Below are 18,505 nucleotides of genomic sequence, written 5' to 3'. Positions count from 1 at the left end.
TCATTCTCTTGACGATAAATGTTCATTACTAGTTTTTTCAAAGAGTATCATAATTTATTTGTGTTTTCTTAAAAAAGAACATGATAAATGCAATTCAAAAATGTTGTATCATCCTCATGTTTGAGAAATAACCCATCTAGAGTTTGACATGGTAAGTCGCTGAGCCAATCCAGCTCTGATGCCAACCTTTATTTTAATCCACTGAATATTGAAGCAAAAATTGTATTTATTAACGTTTAGAATTTAAATGATCAGACAGAATATTTTACCAGCACCATTTGTCACCCCTCTTAAATCTCTAATCAAAACTTAAAATTGTTATTAAAAAACAAAGCATAGACATCTGATATATTTTATAAAGATTTAAAATAATATGCTGTTTGGATTGAGAAACTAAAATTATTATATTTTGACATTTAATAGTAAATAATTGTAAATTCACAAAAAAATTGTGAAAATAATTGCCCACATTTAATACCAGGTTGATTTAAGTACTATACTAGATTCTCGACTATCCAAACTTTTTGGATTTATTATTATATTAGAATTATAATATATATTTAGAAAACTAAATAACAGAGCTTTCAGATAATCGAGATTCTATAGTACGATATATAAATTAAAAACTTACAAAAAGCCGCTTATCACTGTAGCACATAAAACAGTTTGTGTAAACGAACTTAGTTCATATTATTTAGTAACAGCCAACAACAAACTTGACTATTTTTAATTTTTTCAATGGTATTTTCAAGTATAGACATGTGCACAATATGGCAAATCCATTAAAATTACAAAAACAAATATGTAGGTAATATGAATATATTTTAAATTTTTAAATAATTAATTAACAACTTATTTGAGGGATTGATATGTATGTGTTAGTCTTCACCATGTTTTACATTAATTCAAATTAAATAAATTATAAAAATAATTATACAATAACTTAACAATCAAACAAAAAAAACATTTTACAGATAAAAAAAAAATTAAGGTTTATATAAAAAAAAAAGTATATGTATATAAAAATTGCAATATAATATTTACAACAAAACATTTCAGTCAGTCTAACTCCAACATTAAAGAAAGTAAAACTAAATACAAATCCAACAAAAGTTTAGACCTAGCTATTAGAATGGAATAAATAGTCACATTAAATAAAAGTCTCAAGTGACCATATTTTTTATGTTTATGGCCAAACTAAGTAAGCAATTTTTGGGGTTACAATTCCCATGATAACACTCGATATCAAGTTGACACTGTGATTATCCAATATTCTTCTTCCGGATATGTGCACAACATCTTTACCAGGGTGTTCTACTATTGCTCCTGTTTTTCGATTATAACCTAAATAAAAATGATATAAACTACTTCACTGGTTTAATATGTATTAATATCACTTCTTAGTTAAAGAACTATTACGATTACCTACGCTTCAATGATAGTTAATAATAATTAATAATATATAGGGCTCTGATTTATAAGTAAATAAATATTTTTACTGTGATTTGATAAATTAATTTAGGTAAGTAACAAATTAATTTCAAGGGATTTCCAATGAAATTAACTATATTTTATTTTACATATTTTGCCATAAGTACAAGTGTTCACAAATTTCTTAATAATTCCATTTTTCCCTACATATTTTGACAATTTGTTCATTTATGATATTTTATTATTTATTAATAATTATTAATTGTATATGATTGTATTTTTCAATTTTCCAGTATTTTCAAAAGTACAAAATAGTAACAAAATAATACCAATTATTAAATTTAATAGACGGTCGATATGTGTTTGATATTTATGACCTCAATAAACAATAGATAACGATTTATTAATACATGTTTGTGTTTGTATTTACATTTTCTGGGTTTAATCTATGTTCGTGTTCATTATTTAAGATAATAAGATAGTTGGGTAAATATTTTTTTTAATTATATTTCATTATATTATTTATTATTATTATTATTTTTTTTTTTTGATAATACATGTTATGAATTTTTAGCACATATTTATGTACTTAAATAACGGATAATACTATTTTAGTAAAATATGTTTCGTTGAATGTTCTGAATATCAAAACAAAAATTATTAAACTTAAAAAGGAAAAAATAGAATTACCACTATATTGTAAGGTGGCACCTAATACTGAATCAACAACGCTGCCAACTAATCCGGCAAAACCTCCAGCTACTATTATTGGCCACTGTACAGGACTTCTGGCCAACATGTCTGTGTCGATTGTATAGATAAGCATTGCATAATTTGCTAATCCGACAGCCATGCCACCCAATAGACTGACAACCAATCCAATTACTGACACACCACCATTTGTACCTGGGCCATAGATTTTACAATTAATAATACTCTAATTATATCAAATACTATCACTATTAAATAATACAAATAATATATAGTATAGTAAAATCAGCGCTTTCCATTTCCGCATAAAAAAGACTCAATGCCACACACATAAATAGTGTATCTCAGTTTTATTAAAATATATTGCTTAATTCCTCACTAAAAAGTAATAATAAAATAAAACTTTTGAGGTGGCTGGAACTGAGTACTAGTGACCAGACATTATTGAGCTATAATAAAACCAAATGGTTCATACTAATATCTGCTATCGAAGAGTTTTGCAGTTATAATATGTGCCACTGAAAAAATAATTTCTTAAAATCAAAAAAAGTCTGAATCAGTTTTAAAGAATTTCTACGAGTGTCCAAATTCAAAGTTATGGTTTTTGCCATGTGAAAAATATATGAATAAATTTGTGAGTGGTAATGGGATATCCACTATTTAATAATTTGTGTGCAATTTTGTCTTATGCTGTGTATTCTGCATATCAGTGCGGCAATGAACAACGCCTAGCCAAATAACTAAGTCTAAACAATCACCTTTGGGAACAGGTTTACCAGTTGTTATTAATATGGGCAAGCCTGTGTCCAAGACTGTTGCTAATTCTGAAGCCCAAGTATCACCGTTACAACTAGAAAAAGCACCTAAATTACACATAAGTACAATTTCAACTTACATTTTCAATATGTGAACCAATAACTTTAGCAAAATCAAATCTTACCAAGAATACCAATGGATAACCAAGAAGGCCGATAATAACGTTTGAAATCAACAGGTAGTTCACCACATCCGACGTCTAAAATGTACAAGAGCGCAAGTTGAGTAGCCATTCCTCCATTACATAACACTTGTATCCAGTTTCTTTGTCCACCTGTTTATTTATAAATGTATTAATAAAAACAAACAATATTAAAATAACTAAAGTATTAACCTTCTTTAAAGTCAGGTTCCAATTGTTTTTTAGTTTTACTCCGAAATTTTGTAGCTCTGGAAGATGTAACAAAAAATGTTAGCAAACATGCCAGAAATCCATAGCTGCTCAGTGTCAATACAAAACCAACAATCACACCTGAATAACATCAAAATTAAATTCATGTTGGTTCTATATTTATAGATTTAAATTGCAGACCAGCGATTCTCAATCTTTTTAAGGCATTAAAACGTTTATAATCGTTATGTTTTAGCAACAATACTAAACACTTACAAATTATTTTATGTATAGCCAACTAAAAAATGTATTGGCAATGCCCCAAGTTGAAAATCGTTAGTTTATAACTATATAATATAGTACTTTACAAGAATACAAACCTAATAGTGCTCCACTTAGGTTTAAACTACGTTTGGTGTAACCCCATACAGCAATAAATAGTGGAATGAAAGTGGATATAAACCATCGAAGAGGTGGAAGTCCTTCTAAAAATTGTATTAACATCTATTTAATAAAATATAATTAATTGACATAGTTCATGTTCTATATTCAATTTAGAATAAGAACAGTACAGGGTCTTGACCAGTTTTCATCGGTAGCGGTCAGATGCTAAAGCACAAGGCAAAGCATCAGAACAGAGCCTATGGGCACAAGTCAACTGCCCAGCATCTTTCTTGTTCTCAAAAGAGCATGGATACTATTAAAAACAGTAAATATCTTAATCCTTTCACTGCTACAGACGCAGTAGCGCCGATCACCTAATTTATCTATGACATATGTTACAATAAATTTTTTATCTAGAATATTATATACCTTTAAACGTAAAAATAAACAATTATACATTACATTACGTATTAGTAGATTCTATGATTTGCATGTGATAGCTAAAATTATAAATATGGGGGATGATGAAGGCCCTTTGATATACAATGTCATAATATATTTTTAGAAATTCGGCACCACTGTACATATGTCCAATCATGTCCAAAACATTTAAACCACTCACTGCTTTAGACATACAAATAAATTTTTATATTTAATATTAACATTGGGTAGTAATCAAATAACTTTAGGAAACCCTGGCTAGCATTACTTTAAACTTAATTAGTTAGATCACATAGATCTCAAAACAAATATTTTGAAAAAAACTTCATTTTATGAATTCATAGGTACACAGATTGCAGAGTATAAATAGTGTAGCAGTAAAAGGATTAATTTAATGATTTAGTAAAATAACAAGAATTCCTAGCCATGTCCAAATATTTATTTAAAAAGATTTATAAAAAAAAACATGAAATAACTATTGTGTTAAGTTTTAATTTTTATAAAGTACTTATCTCTAGAACTTTGATTAGGATTGTTTAATTGTTATGCTTAAGTTGATGAATTTACCATCTAGTTCATTTACATTATCGCCATAAAATTTTCGGAAAACAATATTGCTAATCCATAAGATCATTGACAATGGAATAGAAACCATAGTTAAGGCAACTGATATGGTTGGCTTTGAAACATTCATTTCTTCAGAATCACTTTTAATTTTGACCATGTTGACAGAAGAGAAAAATTGTTCTTGTACACTGAAACAGAGACCAATTTGCCAAGGTATTTACTTCAGAAACAATTATATTATCAACAGTAAAACACTATGCTTCACAACAATATTATTATGTAACATGAAAATTAAGTTTGTAGGTTGATTGTATAGTTGAGTTCAATTAATTTATTCAATAAGATAAAGTTAATAATAATATAGAATGATATCTATAGTATTATTATTATTTGGTTTTTAATTATCTTTACATAAAAACCCACTTTTGGAAACAGTTTAATTGCTATCTATCAACAATTATTGTTATTGTCAAATATCAATTATGTAATTGCACACAACAGTTAGAACTTATAAAGTACCATATAATTATCTTTATTTTGGGAGAAGGTAGTAGGAAATGCTAATGGTTAGTTAAAAATGCATGGTTAAATTACAAAACATTAAAAAATAATAATGAATATCGGTACAATCTACAGTTTTAAATTACTTTTTCACTTATTGATTTTTTACAATATGAGCTATATTAATTAATTATGTTTAAATTGAACTAGAACATTCCAACCTTTTTTTGTAAAAAGTCTGTCTAGCTATGAGGCATGCATTGTTTACACACACTGCGTGGCAATTTAAACTTATTTAAGGTAACTTTAAAGTCTTAAAAAAACTGTTTTAAGCAATTGACCTAATATCATGCAAAAATCAACACACGCGCATAAAAATAATATCAAATTATAGTACTCGAGTACAACTAATTACCTTTCGCAATTCTCACAATATTAGTCAACACTCATTATACAAAATGACTTATAAAATTATCATTGTAAAAATATAGAAGGTTAAAATTTATTTTTCTTATGATTTATAATTATATTATTAATCATTTGATTATATATAAACAAAAGAAAAAAAATAGCTAATTTTTAAGTATCTGACAGCCAATCAGAATCTAAACATTTATAATATAAGTTAATTGTGGTAATTAATTATACTCAATACCCAATGACATTGGTCTAAGTAAACAGTATATTGATGATGTTCAATCAAAAAACAAATAGAACAAAAATGACCATGAGACGTTATGTAGATATAGTATAAAATATTATAATAAAAGTTTCCAATAATATTTTATTATGTTACTGACAACAGGTAGGTACGATTTAAAATAAAAACATTACATTTTTTATGTTTTTGAACGAATCATGTTAAAACGCTTAAAGAACATAAACTTCTCTTCCACAAGTCACAACCTTTAAAACTGTTAAGATTACAATTTCTACGGGCGGGCAGTAAGTTGTAGTCACCTGATCAGCAAAATGAACGGACGAAGTCGACGTGTTTAACAGACGATTGACGGGATAATGAATGTGGTTATTAAATTTAAATATAAATTAAAAAGTGTTGCTCAAACGAGTTAACCATAAAGATTGGAAATCACAATTAAAATTATTTACAAGTCGTGATCCGTACATGATTATAATTATTATTAAAAATTGCTACTAATTACAATACAAAAGCGATATAGGTAATAATAAATTTAAACTTTGAACGCACATGAGCGGCGCGGCGGCTCGTTGTAATCACAATAGAGAATAATTGTAATGTTGCTTGTAGAAAATATGTAGACTGTAGGATATAGGTATTCGCACAATCTCACTATAATATTTGTAGTTATTTTGGGTATAATGAATTAAGAATTATTGGTGACGGAGAAAACAGCCAACTGAGCCAACCTAAGCGGGCTGCTGCTGTCTGCTCTATAAGCAACGCACACAAAAATCAGCAGCAAATAAATACGTCATAACTCATAATATTTTATTATTATTTTGATTGATTATCTATTAAGCGGTCATCTCGTTATCAGTGTCTTCGCTTTAAACAGCTGCCGTTGGTCGAGATAACACTGTTTATTTTGGTATTGCCAAATATGGAGTGTTTGTCCGCGTAGCGCAGCAGTAAATGAGCATTACAGTATTACTATTACAGTCACAGTGCGTAGGATTTCCAGCATCTGCCTGGCCGTCCGCACCGATCTAGGCCAATTTCCTGGTGCGATTTCTGTCCGCGTGTCCAGAGGTTTCGTTCACATAATCGATGGAAGACATATTCCAGTGGTGCCGTGAAGGCATCGCCATGCAAGTGCGGGTTTGGCTCGATGACACTGAACACGACATGAACCACGGGTGAGTTAAATGTTGAACATTCCTCCACGGTAAGGTGGGCGGAATGTGATGATCATCAGACATTTTTACTCTTTGCTGTACGTTTCTAGGGACGATCACGGATTCAGTCCGTTGCACTGGGCCGCCAAAGAGGGCCATCTGAAGATCGTCGAGATGCTGGTGCAGAGGGGCGCCCGCATAAATTCTACGAATCGAGGCGATGATACACCTCTGCACTTGGCCGCAGCCCATGGTCACCATGAAATCGTTCATCTGGTGTGTGTCTAACTATTTTGTTGCGTCTCCAAGTTTCTATGTTTGGTATTGATATAAAGTATAATAGCTAAGGTAGTGTTTCCTCGTGTTTTAGTTGTTGAAAAACCGAGCAGACATTAATTTCACAAACGAACACGGTAACACTCCATTACACTACGCTTGCTTCTGGGGCTATGAAGCAATAGCCGAAGAACTTATTGAAAATGGTGCATTAGCTGCTTTGGCTAATAAAGACGGAGACACTCCGCTAGACAAGGGAAAAGGACCAATTTTAAAACATTTAAAAGGTATTGAGTACTATTGTTGGTAAATGCATTTTTCTAACTATCATAACTGATAACATTAAAAAGTAAAAACAAATTGATTACAGATTTAGCCTTGCAATCTGGACAAGATCTTACTAAAATCAATTTCAAGGATCAAAGTTGGTTAGGTTTGAAAACGAGAAGCAGTAAGTTAATTTATTATCACAATATTTTTAAGTACAACATATTTATTTACTGTTATAAATTTAAAATAAGTTATGTGTTGAACTTAGTTTACCCATATTTATTTTGCTGATGATATTTCTAATACATATAGTATAGATCTTTATTACAAAACTTATTCGGTAATCATCTGTTACTTTTGATGTATTCAAAGTTTTATTTATTTTATATTATCATTGTAAATTTACATGAATAATTTATTAAATTTATATTCAATTATTTTATAAATTGTTTAGGAGATGCTACATTATCACGACATAAAGGAATAAACTTGAGTGATCTTTACTTGCACACAAAAATGGCTACTTCACCCAGTGGAGAAACATGGCGTGGTCATTGGCAGAAGAATGACATTGTTGCCAAAGTGTTGGCCGTTCGACAATGTACTCCTCGAATTTCCAGAGATTTTAATGAAGAATTCCCAAAACTGAGGTAATAATTTTCAAATTGATTGTTTATTTTCATACAATTATTTTAATAAATTAATTTTCCTTTTGTTTGTAGAATATTCTCACACCCAAATGTGTTGCCAGTGATTGGATGTTGTAACTCCCCTCCTAATTTGGTGGTTATTAGTCAGTATATGCCTTGGGGCTCGCTCCATACTTTATTGCATGAAGGAGCGAGAGTTACAGTGGACACAGCCTTAGCACTTAGACTCGCAGTAGATGTTTCTAGGGCTATGGCGTTTTTGCATAGTTTAGAAAGGAGTATACCACAATTTCATCTTAATAGTCATCATATAATGGTATATTTAATTTTAAGATTTTTGTTTAATTAAATTCATGTGTGCTTATTATTATTAATCCATAGATTGACGAGGACCTTACAGCCAGGATAAATATGGCAGATGCTAAATTTTCATTCCAAGAAAAGGCAAGGGTATATTATCCCGGATGGATGTCTCCTGAGGGTAAATATTTGGATTTAATATAATTTTCTTCCATTAGATATTTGTGACATTTAAAGTATCCTAAATATAATGACATTGTTATACAAGTACAGTAGAACTTCCATATAGCGGTCACTGAAGGGACTGTAAATAATGACCGCTATTTAGAGGTGCCTGTCCTACAGAGGTGACCGTTAACAGAAGTTCAAAACCTTCCAGTTCCAGGTGACCGCTATATAGAGGTCATACAAATTTTAAAAATAAAACACCAATATTAAAATAACCCATATGAATATGGGTATTAAAAATCTAATTAAAAATAATAATTTTCCATTTGATATACTTTTAAATGTTGACCGTTAATAAGAGTGCCCGCTATTTAGAAGTATTAATGTATTTTTCCTATAACACTCGACGGGACCAAACAAATTGACCGTTACATAGAGGTGACCGTCCTATAGAGGTGACCGTTAACGGAAGTTTTACTGTATATAAAAATTGTTAAGTTGTATTTCTTGTTATTTCTAGCTTTACACAAAAAACGAATTGATACTAATTCAGAAGCATGCGACATGTGGAGTTTTTCTATTCTTCTATGGGAATTAGCTACTCGAGAAATTCCATTTTCTCACTTATCGCCAATGGAAATAGGGATGAAGGTATGATTTTTAATATTTCTGTATTAAAAATACTTAACTATATCAGTTTTATTTTTAGGTGGCTTTGGAGGGTTTAAGAGTGTCTATTCCATCTGATATTTCGCCACATCTCACCAAACTTATTAAAATATGTATGAATGAGGATCCAGGCAAGAGGCCAACTTTTGACATGGTGCTTCCAATTTTGGATAAAATGAAAAGATAATAATAAAAAGTAACAAAATTCTTCAGTGCTATAGTGGAAGAAGAAATCTTAACAAAATAGGGCACTAACTTATTCACAAAAGTATCTATTTCAAAACCAGTGTATCTCAAGTGATTATTTATATTTATAAAATACACATATAGTGAAAACTCTTTATAACGAAAAACTCTATATTACGTAAATACTATTAAGTTAACTTATAACGGCTGGTTTGATTTTAAACCTATTAATAATTACTCTCTATTACGAAAACTCTCAATATCGAAAGAAATCACATGGTCCCTTCAGATTCGTTATAGAGAATTTTCATTGTATTTTAATTTTGTTAGAACGTTCATTATTCTATTTTTATAATAATTACTTTTTAAACAACAAAGTTGAAATCAAATATTAATGTTCTATTTTTTTCAAAAATGTAGATAATGAATGTTAGAATTTTACAGTGAAATATTCAATACTTTGGACTACTTTAATATTCCAGCGTGAGCTTCCTGTACTATGCAAACTAATAAAGACTTTAATGTTGACTATTTATTAACACTAGGTAATTACTAATTAGTAATTAATTATTAAATATTTCATATTTTTAATAAACAAACCCTAGTTACAACACTGTATTTCTGTTTCAGAGTTGAACAAGTAATTTTTTTCTCTTATTGATATTTTACTGGTACAATTTAAATAAATGTAACATACACTCTCTCTAGATATAATAAGTTTCTGTTATAGTTGTCTATTATAGATGCAGTAAGTAATATCAAAACTTAAATTGATTTTTGCTTCAAGGTATATTTTCTTATTAAGTGGTTATAATAATATCATGTATATCCAACATTCTAATGACTATAGCTGTATTAGACAATATTAAATCAAAAGTTTATTATAATGTTTCAAGTCAAAGTAACCTACTACAAATTCTAAAGTTGAGTGGAAATGAAATATTTTCATTAAATCCACACAAAACATTTTGTTTGTTCAATACTAAGTTACTTATGGGGAGAAAAATTATTCATATGATATTGATTGGTTACAGTATACAGTTGGTGTAATTAGGAATTAATATGAGCTTACATTTTATGTACTTAACTTGTTTTTATATAACTTATTATGATTAATTTTAGTTTTGACAAACTCAATAATTTATATTAGATTTAAACATATATTTTAAAAATTAATATTTTTGTTAAATATACATAATATATTATTTTATATAGGCAACGGCAGTTTTTGTCAATTATTGTTAATGTTATGCCTTATGCAGTTATGCTGTTCTGCACAAATTGATATTATTTCACGATGGTAAACACATCGCGTGCCTTATTATAAAGTTTGTTAAAATAAATTATAGTACCGCTAATAATTGTGAAATAATAATAATAAAACGTATTACTAATCGAAATATGTTGTTGATTTTGTTAACCGATTTTCCCATTATTCCGTTGCCGTTCCTATACAGTTCGATACGAACCATCGAAATACCCTCGGGGATAATATAATTGAAATTATTGTGTGTTTAAATATTTAATGCGTGCACATACATGAATATACTCGTATTACAAATTTAAAATATCAAACACGCTAATCCGCTTTTTGTCGAAGTCTCGTCAAATGTTAAAAACGTATTTTTACTATTTCACATAGTTAGTATCTATAGAATTTATTTTATGTTACGCAAAAGACACCCCGTCGAAACTAAAATGCACAGCACGAGAAAAAACGAAAACGAGCAGCTGGAGAACCTGCTCAGCCAATATTTCAGAGCCGTACGTTATGTTTTCGAATTTCTACTAATAGTGTGGTACATAATTATTCAGCGCTGTAAGCGTTATCTATATACTTATCTATTTAATGTGAATTGCTTACTGCTCTATAGGTAAAGGTACATTCTATAATGTAAGAGACGAGGGATACGATTTTCCTTACTTTAGTTAACCGACTGCCGCGACTTAAAAAATGTCTTCGTACAAAAAGATGACGGTGTAGGGCAGGGCCTTGCGGTATGTGACTGTCCTAGCGATTTTATAGTGCCCGAAAATAAAACTTATATAGGTAGTTCGTATAAAGACGGATATTATGTTAAAAACTGCGAGCTAGAATGGCATGGATTGGAAACGATGGATTAATACCCTTATTTGTGGGTATCTTTTTTAAATAATAGTTACCTATACCCAACATCTATGAACTAAATTCAGTATGAAACTATAATCACACATTTTCGATTAAATTAAAATAACGTATAGGTACACTCAAATATTGTGACCCATGAAAAATTTATGTTTGTTTTTTTTAGCTCTTGACACGAAAAAAGTTGACGACTCATGATCTAGCATCCGTTTTTCTTATTTATACGACTTAAATTGTATTACACCTCTACTGCAGACGTATAATTTGTTGTAGTTAGATAGATGCCAAAATGCACTCTGCACTAAAAATTAAATAATATTAAAATCTGTGTGGTTGAAGAAAATATAAAATAATGTTTTTTTTTTGCTTGGATAATAAAATAAGTTTAATATTGAATGGAATTTTCGAAGAAATCTTGGGTAAAGAAGAACGAGGCGAGTTGTGTTAACAATTTGGGGTAGTTATAGTCGTAGGGGTGATGAGAGAGAAGTGTGAATAAATCAGAAGTAGGTGTAGGATAAGTTAAGGCTAAAATGCACTTTACCACGCCCCTCACGAATTTCAAATTTTTTTAAAAAAACTATGTTTTTCATACTGGTTTAGGAATTGTTTGAATTTTTTTGCGGAAACCATTATTTTGGAAGTTATAGCCTTCCAAAGTTTACGATTTTACGTTTATACGCATGTGCGCTACACTATAATTTACTGCCCCACAGAACAACTCGAGGTTTGACGACTGTAGCCGGCAGACGAAGGAAGGTTCCTTTAGTTTGAAGACCGGAGCCACTTGTGTGTTACTTTAACTAACAAGGTTCAGTTTACTTGTTAGGTCATTCCATAGCTAGAAGAAAGATAATTCGTCTGCCGGTAGGGCATGGACCCCCCCCCCCCACGAATGAATATATACTCTGTTCAGGTTAAGAGTGCCCAGTCGCTCCGACGAAAACTAGTACTGTTCGCGCATGCATTTTGCTACTGGTCACAGGGAGCGCTGGGGTATGCTGACGCCAGCGCGCATCGCGTGATTATACGTAGTAAACGTAGTATCACAAAAAAAATAAAAAAATAAATAAAATAAATAAATAAATAAAAACATTTTTTTTTTAATTTGTAATTATTCAAAAAAAAAATGTAAATGTATTTGTATATCATTTGGATTAGAATATATTATAATATGTTACACGACGGAGAAAAGATATTTTGTTTTTATAACAAGTTGTATACACGGCGGAGCGCCGCCGGAATCCGACAGTTGACGGCGGCGGTCGTACAATGCCGACCAATCACAGAGCGTCTGATGTCGCCTGGGGGGTCTGACAGTTGCGGCTGCTCAGTATGCATGCGCGAGTTTGGGCACTCTTAACTTGAACAGAGTATAGCTAATTATCGAAAATGGTGCATCCATAACACTGTTATAGTATTATTCATTATTATTATTATTATTATGTTTCAATGATTTAAACGATACGTATGTCTATATAATATGAGCGTATAATAGTGGGTAATAAGCATGGACGGATTGGGCCATCGGGAAATCGGGAAATTCCTGATGGGCCGCGTGCTAACTAGTTGACAGGGCCGCTGCATGCGCTACCAAACAACGGCTGTAACAGCTCCATTTCGCCAGCATGTACATATGCGAAATTTTGAATTTTTTTATATACATTATTTTGCGGACTAGATTTTGATTTTTGCGGACAATTAGTTTTTTAGCAAATAAAAAAAAACTGTTTACATGCTGGTGAAATGTTGCGAAAAATAAAAAATCAATTTTTTACTATACCATCATTTTGCGGATAATTTGCGTGATTTTGCGGACTAGGTTTCATTTTTTTCGGACTAGTTTTTTAACAAACCATAAAAAACTGTTAAAAAATTAAAAAAAACTACTTATTTCATTTTTTATTTTATAAATTGTTTTGCGGATAATTTGCGTGATTTCGTTGACGAATCAAATTTACTTAACAAACATTTTAATATACCATATTTAATTTATTTTTATAAAATAACAGCACAATTTCTAATAATCTTTAATAGTTTCTCTAGTGTATAAAAGTATTTGTACACCGCATTTTGTCAACTTTGATATGGGTATTGGTTTCTGTTTTTGTGAAGCAAGTGGTTTTTTAAATATGGTTTATTTGCGAAAATTCTAACCCTCAATAATTAAAAATTAGTCTGCAAAATTGAACAATTTATCCATAACATTAGAGGATACTAAAAAAATGTGGCATTGGGGATTTCAAAATTCAAAGTGCCAAGAATAACAAAAAATAATTAAAGAAAAATGGGAATTTTTACGCAAAATCAATTTTTGAAAAAATTAATTTTAGATATTGGTGTAACTCTAAAACAAATTACCTTAGAAACATGAAATTGTTACAGAATGTGTTAACTTTCATTTTCTACACATGATTAAATTTTCAAAATATTTCAAATCTTTTTAAGTTATTTATAGACATTTTAAATTTTCAATCTTTTTAGTTGTTTAAGAACTGGTAATGGGCATTATTTAGCAGTTGCACAAAGGTATGATGATTTTAAACAGAAACCAATACCCATATCAAAGTTGACAAAATGCGGTGTACAAATACTTTTATACACTAGAGAAACTATTAAAGATTATTAGAAATTGTGCTGTTATTTTATAAAAATAAATTAAATATGGTATATTAAAATGTTTGTTAAGTAAATTTGATTCGTCAACGAAATCACGCAAATTATCCGCAAAACAATTTTGAAATAAAAAATGAAATAGGTATTTTTTAATTTATTTAACAGTTTTTTTTATTTTATAAAAAACTAATTGTCCGCAAAAATCGAAATCTAGTCCGAAAAATCACGCAAATTATCCGCAAAATGATTATAAAATAAAAAATGAAATAAGTAGTTTTTTAAATTTTTTAACAGTTTTTTATGGTTTGTTAAAAAACTAGTTGTCCGAAAAAAATGAAACCTAGTCTGCAAAATCACGCAAATTATCCGCAAAATGATGGTATACCTAGTAAAAAATTGATTTTTTATTTTTCGCAACATTTAACCAGCATGTAAGCAGTTTTTTTTTATTTGCTAAAAAACTAATTGTCCGCAAAAATCGAAATCTAGTCCGCAAAATCACGCAAATTATCCGCAAAATGATGGTATAGTAAAAAATGAAATAAGTAGTTTTTTAATTTTTTTTAACAGTTTTCTATGGTTTGTTAAAAAACTAGTTGTCCGCAAAAAAGAAACCTAGTCCGCAGAATTACGCAAATTATCCGCAAAATGATTATAAAATAAAAAATGAAATAAGTAGTTTTTTAAATTTTTTTAACAGTTTTTTATGGTTTGTTAAAAAACTAGTTGTCCGCAAAAAATGAAACCTAGTCCGCAAAATCACGCAAATTATCCGCAAAATGATGGTATAGTAAAAAATTGATTTTTTATTTTTCGCAACATTTCACCAGCATGTAAACAGTTTTTTTTTATTTGCTAAAAAACTAATTGTCCGCAAAATCACGCAAAATATCCGAAAAAGAATGTATATAAAAAAATTCAAAATTTCACATATGTACAATGTACATGCTGGCGAAATGGAGCTGGCTGTAACCTGTCGCAAATTAAATTTTAAAATTTATAGATTTTTATAAATACGATTTTAAATTTTATTCATATCAATTATTGCAAATTAGAAAGCAATAAGTCAATAACCAAAATATGGATAATAAATATTACCAAAGTCTATAACGCATAATATAACAGGATAAATTTAACAAAAACTGAATAATAATTTAAAGTTATAGCAATAATTCTAATCAAAAATAAAACAACCTCCGTGACAGTGTTAGGAACAGATAACAAAAAAATCATCTGGATAAAGATAAAGATAACAACACTAAATTATCTAAGATACAGATAAAAGATAAACAAATTTAATTCATCTAACAAAAAGATAAAAGATAAAAATATTTTATCCAGATAAATAACAGATAATTATAGAAATTAAAATTAAAACAACTAATTTAAAAAAACATATATAATGTCATGTAAGTACATGCCTATATAATATGTTTATTTTCGACTTAACTTATTATATCATGATGTGTATCACCAAACATTAACTTCAACACATATAATTATATAAGGAACCAATAAGATCCAAGGGACTCTAGGGAGTAACAAAGTATAAATAAAAATTTGGGAAGTCACCCTGCTCAAGAAGTTGTCGAGTGGACCAAAAACAAAATTCACATAGTTAATAATACTTTTGGTACAGATCTATCTAATTTTCACTAAAAAAATTATCTTTTAAATTTATCTAGATAAGTCAAATATTTATCTAAAATAAATACTTAGATAACTTATATTTATTTATCTAGATAAGATAAAAGATAAAATAATTATTATCTGGATAATTTATCTAGATAAGTCCTAACACTGCTCCGTGAACAGTAAATCTATAAATAATCTGATATTCCATATTCGTGTTGTCGGCGGGTAACGACGACGAATTTTAACAATGCAAATCGGCATGGAACTGTAGTCTGAACAATAAAAATATTTTTATTTTAAATTTAGATTATTTATAATATTGCAATAAGTAGTATCGAATTGATATAACTAGAAATATACATATTAGTTTACCATCTAAACATGGGGCCGCTAAAAAGTTATTTTCCCGGGCCGGTCCAAAATTCCAATCCGTCCCTGGCAGTGTTAGGACTTATCTAGATAAATTATCCAGATAATAATAATTTTATCTTTTATCTTATCTAGATAAATAAATATAAGTTATCTAAGTATTTTTTTTAGATAAATATTTGACTTATCTAGATAAATTTAAAAGATAAATTTTTTAGTGAAAATTATATAGATCTGTACCAAAAATATTATTAACTATGTGAATTTTGTTTTTGGTCCACTCGACAACTTCTTCAGCAGGGTGACTTCCCAAATTTTTATTTATACTTTGTTACTCCCTAGAGTCCCTTGGATCTTATTGGTTCCTTATATAATTATATGTGCTGAAGTTAATGTTTGGTGATACACATCATGATATAATAAGTTAAGTCGAAAATAAACATATTACATATGCATGTATGTTGCGGCGCAACAATATGTATTTGAGTAATAGCTGGACACACACACACAGAGCACATACCTAGTAGTTATTTTTGTATTGTTTTATTCTTGTTAATTGCATCGTGAATTATTATATAATATGTAGATAACCACCGCTGCCGCCGCTTAGATAAGATCTTTCAACACTATTCTGATTGGAACAAGCTTAGAAAGGGCGTTGCCTGGTTGCGCAGATTTGTTGAGTTTCTCCGTTCGAAGAGTTTAGTGTCTAAAACCAAGTACATCACCTTAGCCGAATTGCGAAAAGCCGAACATTGGATTTTAGTTAGAGTGCAGGCAGAAGCATTTCCGGAGGAAATATCAGCATACAAGGCCAATAAAGACATTTCCCCAAGAAGCAAGTTGAAGAGCTTAGCGCCGTTTATGCGAAATGGACTGATCCTAGTTGGAGGCCGACTTTCAAATTCTAATCTAACTGAGGAACAAAAATATCCTATAGTTCTTCCCTACCAGCATAAGATCACGAAATTGATTTTTACTCACGTTCACCACGAACTATTGCATTGTGGACCTCACAATCCTTAACCAATGTTATGTTACTTGTCTTGTCTGGTTTTTTTTTATAAGTCGTAGATTTACAACATGATAACGAAAAAATTACAAATAATGCAGCAATGCTATATAATAGGGCTAGGGCAATAAACTCTACGATTATGAAATTGGAAAACATAAAATATAAATATTACCACAATCCCGTTGGTCTAAAAACATTTTGTAATTAGTTGCATTTATTTTAGTTCTATTCAAATATAGTAAAAATGTAATGTTAAAAATTATTAGCCACCCTAAGCACTAGCTTATAGTGTTAACTGGGAAATACGGCTCTGATCATCACAGATTATATGAACTATACCTGTATATAGGTGTGATTATCTTACTCATACTTTGTTGATACCTACACGCAATGGCATAATTTGGTTTGGGTTAAACACGATTGCGTACGGTTGTCCTTTTTGGCAACACGATTGCGTATAAAATTGTATGCAGCGTAGTCAAATAAACTAATTTCATACCTGGTATTAATAAATAATAATATAATATAGTATAAAATAATAATAATATAATAAACATCGAATACATTTAAAGTTCTAAGTAAAGGTTTGGCCCTTATGGCCAGACAGAATAAATATAAATTGACCAGCTATTTAAGCTGTTATCAAGTGTAAATAATGTGACCCGTCTGGTCCAACAATATATAAAAATTGAAACAGTAGCCTTCTGACCTGTTTCGTTGAAAGTGAATGACAACGCTCTGGTTAATGTTATCACTTTCTCTGTTTATTTTCACATAAATATTTATAGTTACATACAGGATACGGGACCGACTCGTACGGAAAGGATGAGACGTTGCCCGTATGGGTTACTCACGGTGCGTATGGGAAATGCTCGTTCGGGATTCTCGCCGATGTTGCTTCGGATAGCGGCTGGTCGTCGTGTCGCCTCGGTATTCCTCCTTATGGATCGTCGATTGTGTCGTCGACTCTTACGGAAAGAGTGTGGCGATGCCCGTATGGGTTGCTCACGGTCCGTACGAGGAATGTTCGTTCGGTGTTATTGCCGACGTTTCTTCGGACTCGGGCTGGTCGTTGTATCGCTTCGGTGTTCCTTCTTCTCTTCTTTTCTTCGTACTGGTTGACGATATGTTCCGGTAGAAGAAATTATGTTGATCGAAGAAAAAAGGTGACTATGGTCGGAAAATGACCGGTATATAACTCGTGCGCCGTACCGACTAGTAAACTA

General features: G+C 30.2%; 2 protein-coding genes across 13 annotated transcripts; one reads left to right on the top strand and one right to left on the bottom strand.

Annotated features, from left to right (window-relative positions):
- Nucleotides 1-801: 801 nt before the first annotated feature.
- Nucleotides 802-6,645, bottom strand: LOC107169174 (transmembrane protein 19). 7 transcript variants are annotated; one of them, XM_089229153.1, is made up of 8 exons: nucleotides 6,393-6,642; nucleotides 4,698-4,869; nucleotides 3,670-3,793; nucleotides 3,293-3,430; nucleotides 3,083-3,232; nucleotides 2,901-3,005; nucleotides 2,122-2,337; nucleotides 802-1,344 (listed from the first exon to the last, which is right to left on the bottom strand). In XM_089229153.1, the coding sequence occupies exons 2-8, from the start codon at nucleotides 4,836-4,838 to the stop codon at nucleotides 1,187-1,189; spliced, it is 1,032 nt and encodes a 343-aa protein (XP_089085279.1). In that variant the 5' UTR covers nucleotides 4,839-4,869; nucleotides 6,393-6,642; the 3' UTR covers nucleotides 802-1,186. The 7 variants fall into 7 exon arrangements, with proteins under 7 accessions (XP_089085279.1, XP_089085280.1, XP_089085281.1 ...); XM_089229154.1 differs by lacking the exon at nucleotides 6,393-6,642 and adding an exon at nucleotides 6,143-6,374; XM_089229155.1 differs by lacking the exon at nucleotides 6,393-6,642 and adding an exon at nucleotides 6,017-6,155.
- Nucleotides 6,646-6,763: 118 nt separating this feature from the next.
- LOC107169173 (scaffold protein ILK-like) lies at nucleotides 6,764-10,919 on the top strand. 6 transcript variants are annotated; one of them, XR_016192040.1, is made up of 11 exons: nucleotides 6,764-7,021; nucleotides 7,111-7,276; nucleotides 7,371-7,563; nucleotides 7,647-7,727; nucleotides 8,001-8,196; nucleotides 8,269-8,512; nucleotides 8,578-8,677; nucleotides 9,185-9,315; nucleotides 9,374-9,630; nucleotides 9,964-10,064; nucleotides 10,150-10,919. XR_016192040.1 is itself a non-coding variant. In XM_089229151.1 (9 exons), exons 1-9 carry the CDS (start codon nucleotides 6,933-6,935, stop codon nucleotides 9,518-9,520), a joined length of 1,347 nt encoding a protein of 448 aa, XP_089085277.1. In that variant the 5' UTR covers nucleotides 6,764-6,932; the 3' UTR covers nucleotides 9,521-10,919. The 6 variants fall into 6 exon arrangements, 1 of the variants encoding a protein (XP_089085277.1); XR_016192039.1 differs by having other exon boundaries at nucleotides 9,940-10,064; XR_016192038.1 differs by having other exon boundaries at nucleotides 9,964-10,919.
- The last annotated feature ends 7,586 nt before the right edge of the window (nucleotides 10,920-18,505 follow it).

This window comes from Diuraphis noxia, unplaced genomic scaffold (genome assembly GCF_037042655.1).
Source record: "Diuraphis noxia isolate RWA-SAM2 unplaced genomic scaffold, SU_Dnox_SAM2 contig0005, whole genome shotgun sequence".
NCBI lineage: Eukaryota > Metazoa > Arthropoda > Insecta > Hemiptera > Aphididae > Diuraphis > Diuraphis noxia.
The sequence above is the reverse complement of the archived record's forward strand: the minus strand, read 5'-3'. Positions and strand labels throughout refer to the sequence as shown.

Excerpts from the sequence above, each read along its gene's own strand:
- LOC107169174 (XM_089229153.1), bottom strand. The coding sequence starts at position 4,838 with ATGGTCAAAATTAAAAGTGATTCTGAAGAAATGAATGTTTCAAAGCCA. Across the intron at positions 3,794-4,697 it reads GAAAATTTTATGGCGATAAT|ATGTTAATACAATTTTTAGA; the intron begins GTAAATGAACTA and ends TTTATTAAATAG. Across the intron at positions 3,233-3,292 it reads GGAACCTGACTTTAAAGAAG|GTGGACAAAGAAACTGGATA; the intron begins GTTAATACTTTA and ends ATAAATAAACAG.
- LOC107169173 (XM_089229151.1), top strand. The coding sequence starts at position 6,933 with ATGGAAGACATATTCCAGTGGTGCCGTGAAGGCATCGCCATGCAAGTG. Across the intron at positions 7,022-7,110 it reads GAACACGACATGAACCACGG|GGACGATCACGGATTCAGTC; the intron begins GTGAGTTAAATG and ends GTACGTTTCTAG. Across the intron at positions 9,316-9,373 it reads CAATGGAAATAGGGATGAAG|GTGGCTTTGGAGGGTTTAAG; the intron begins GTATGATTTTTA and ends TTTTATTTTTAG.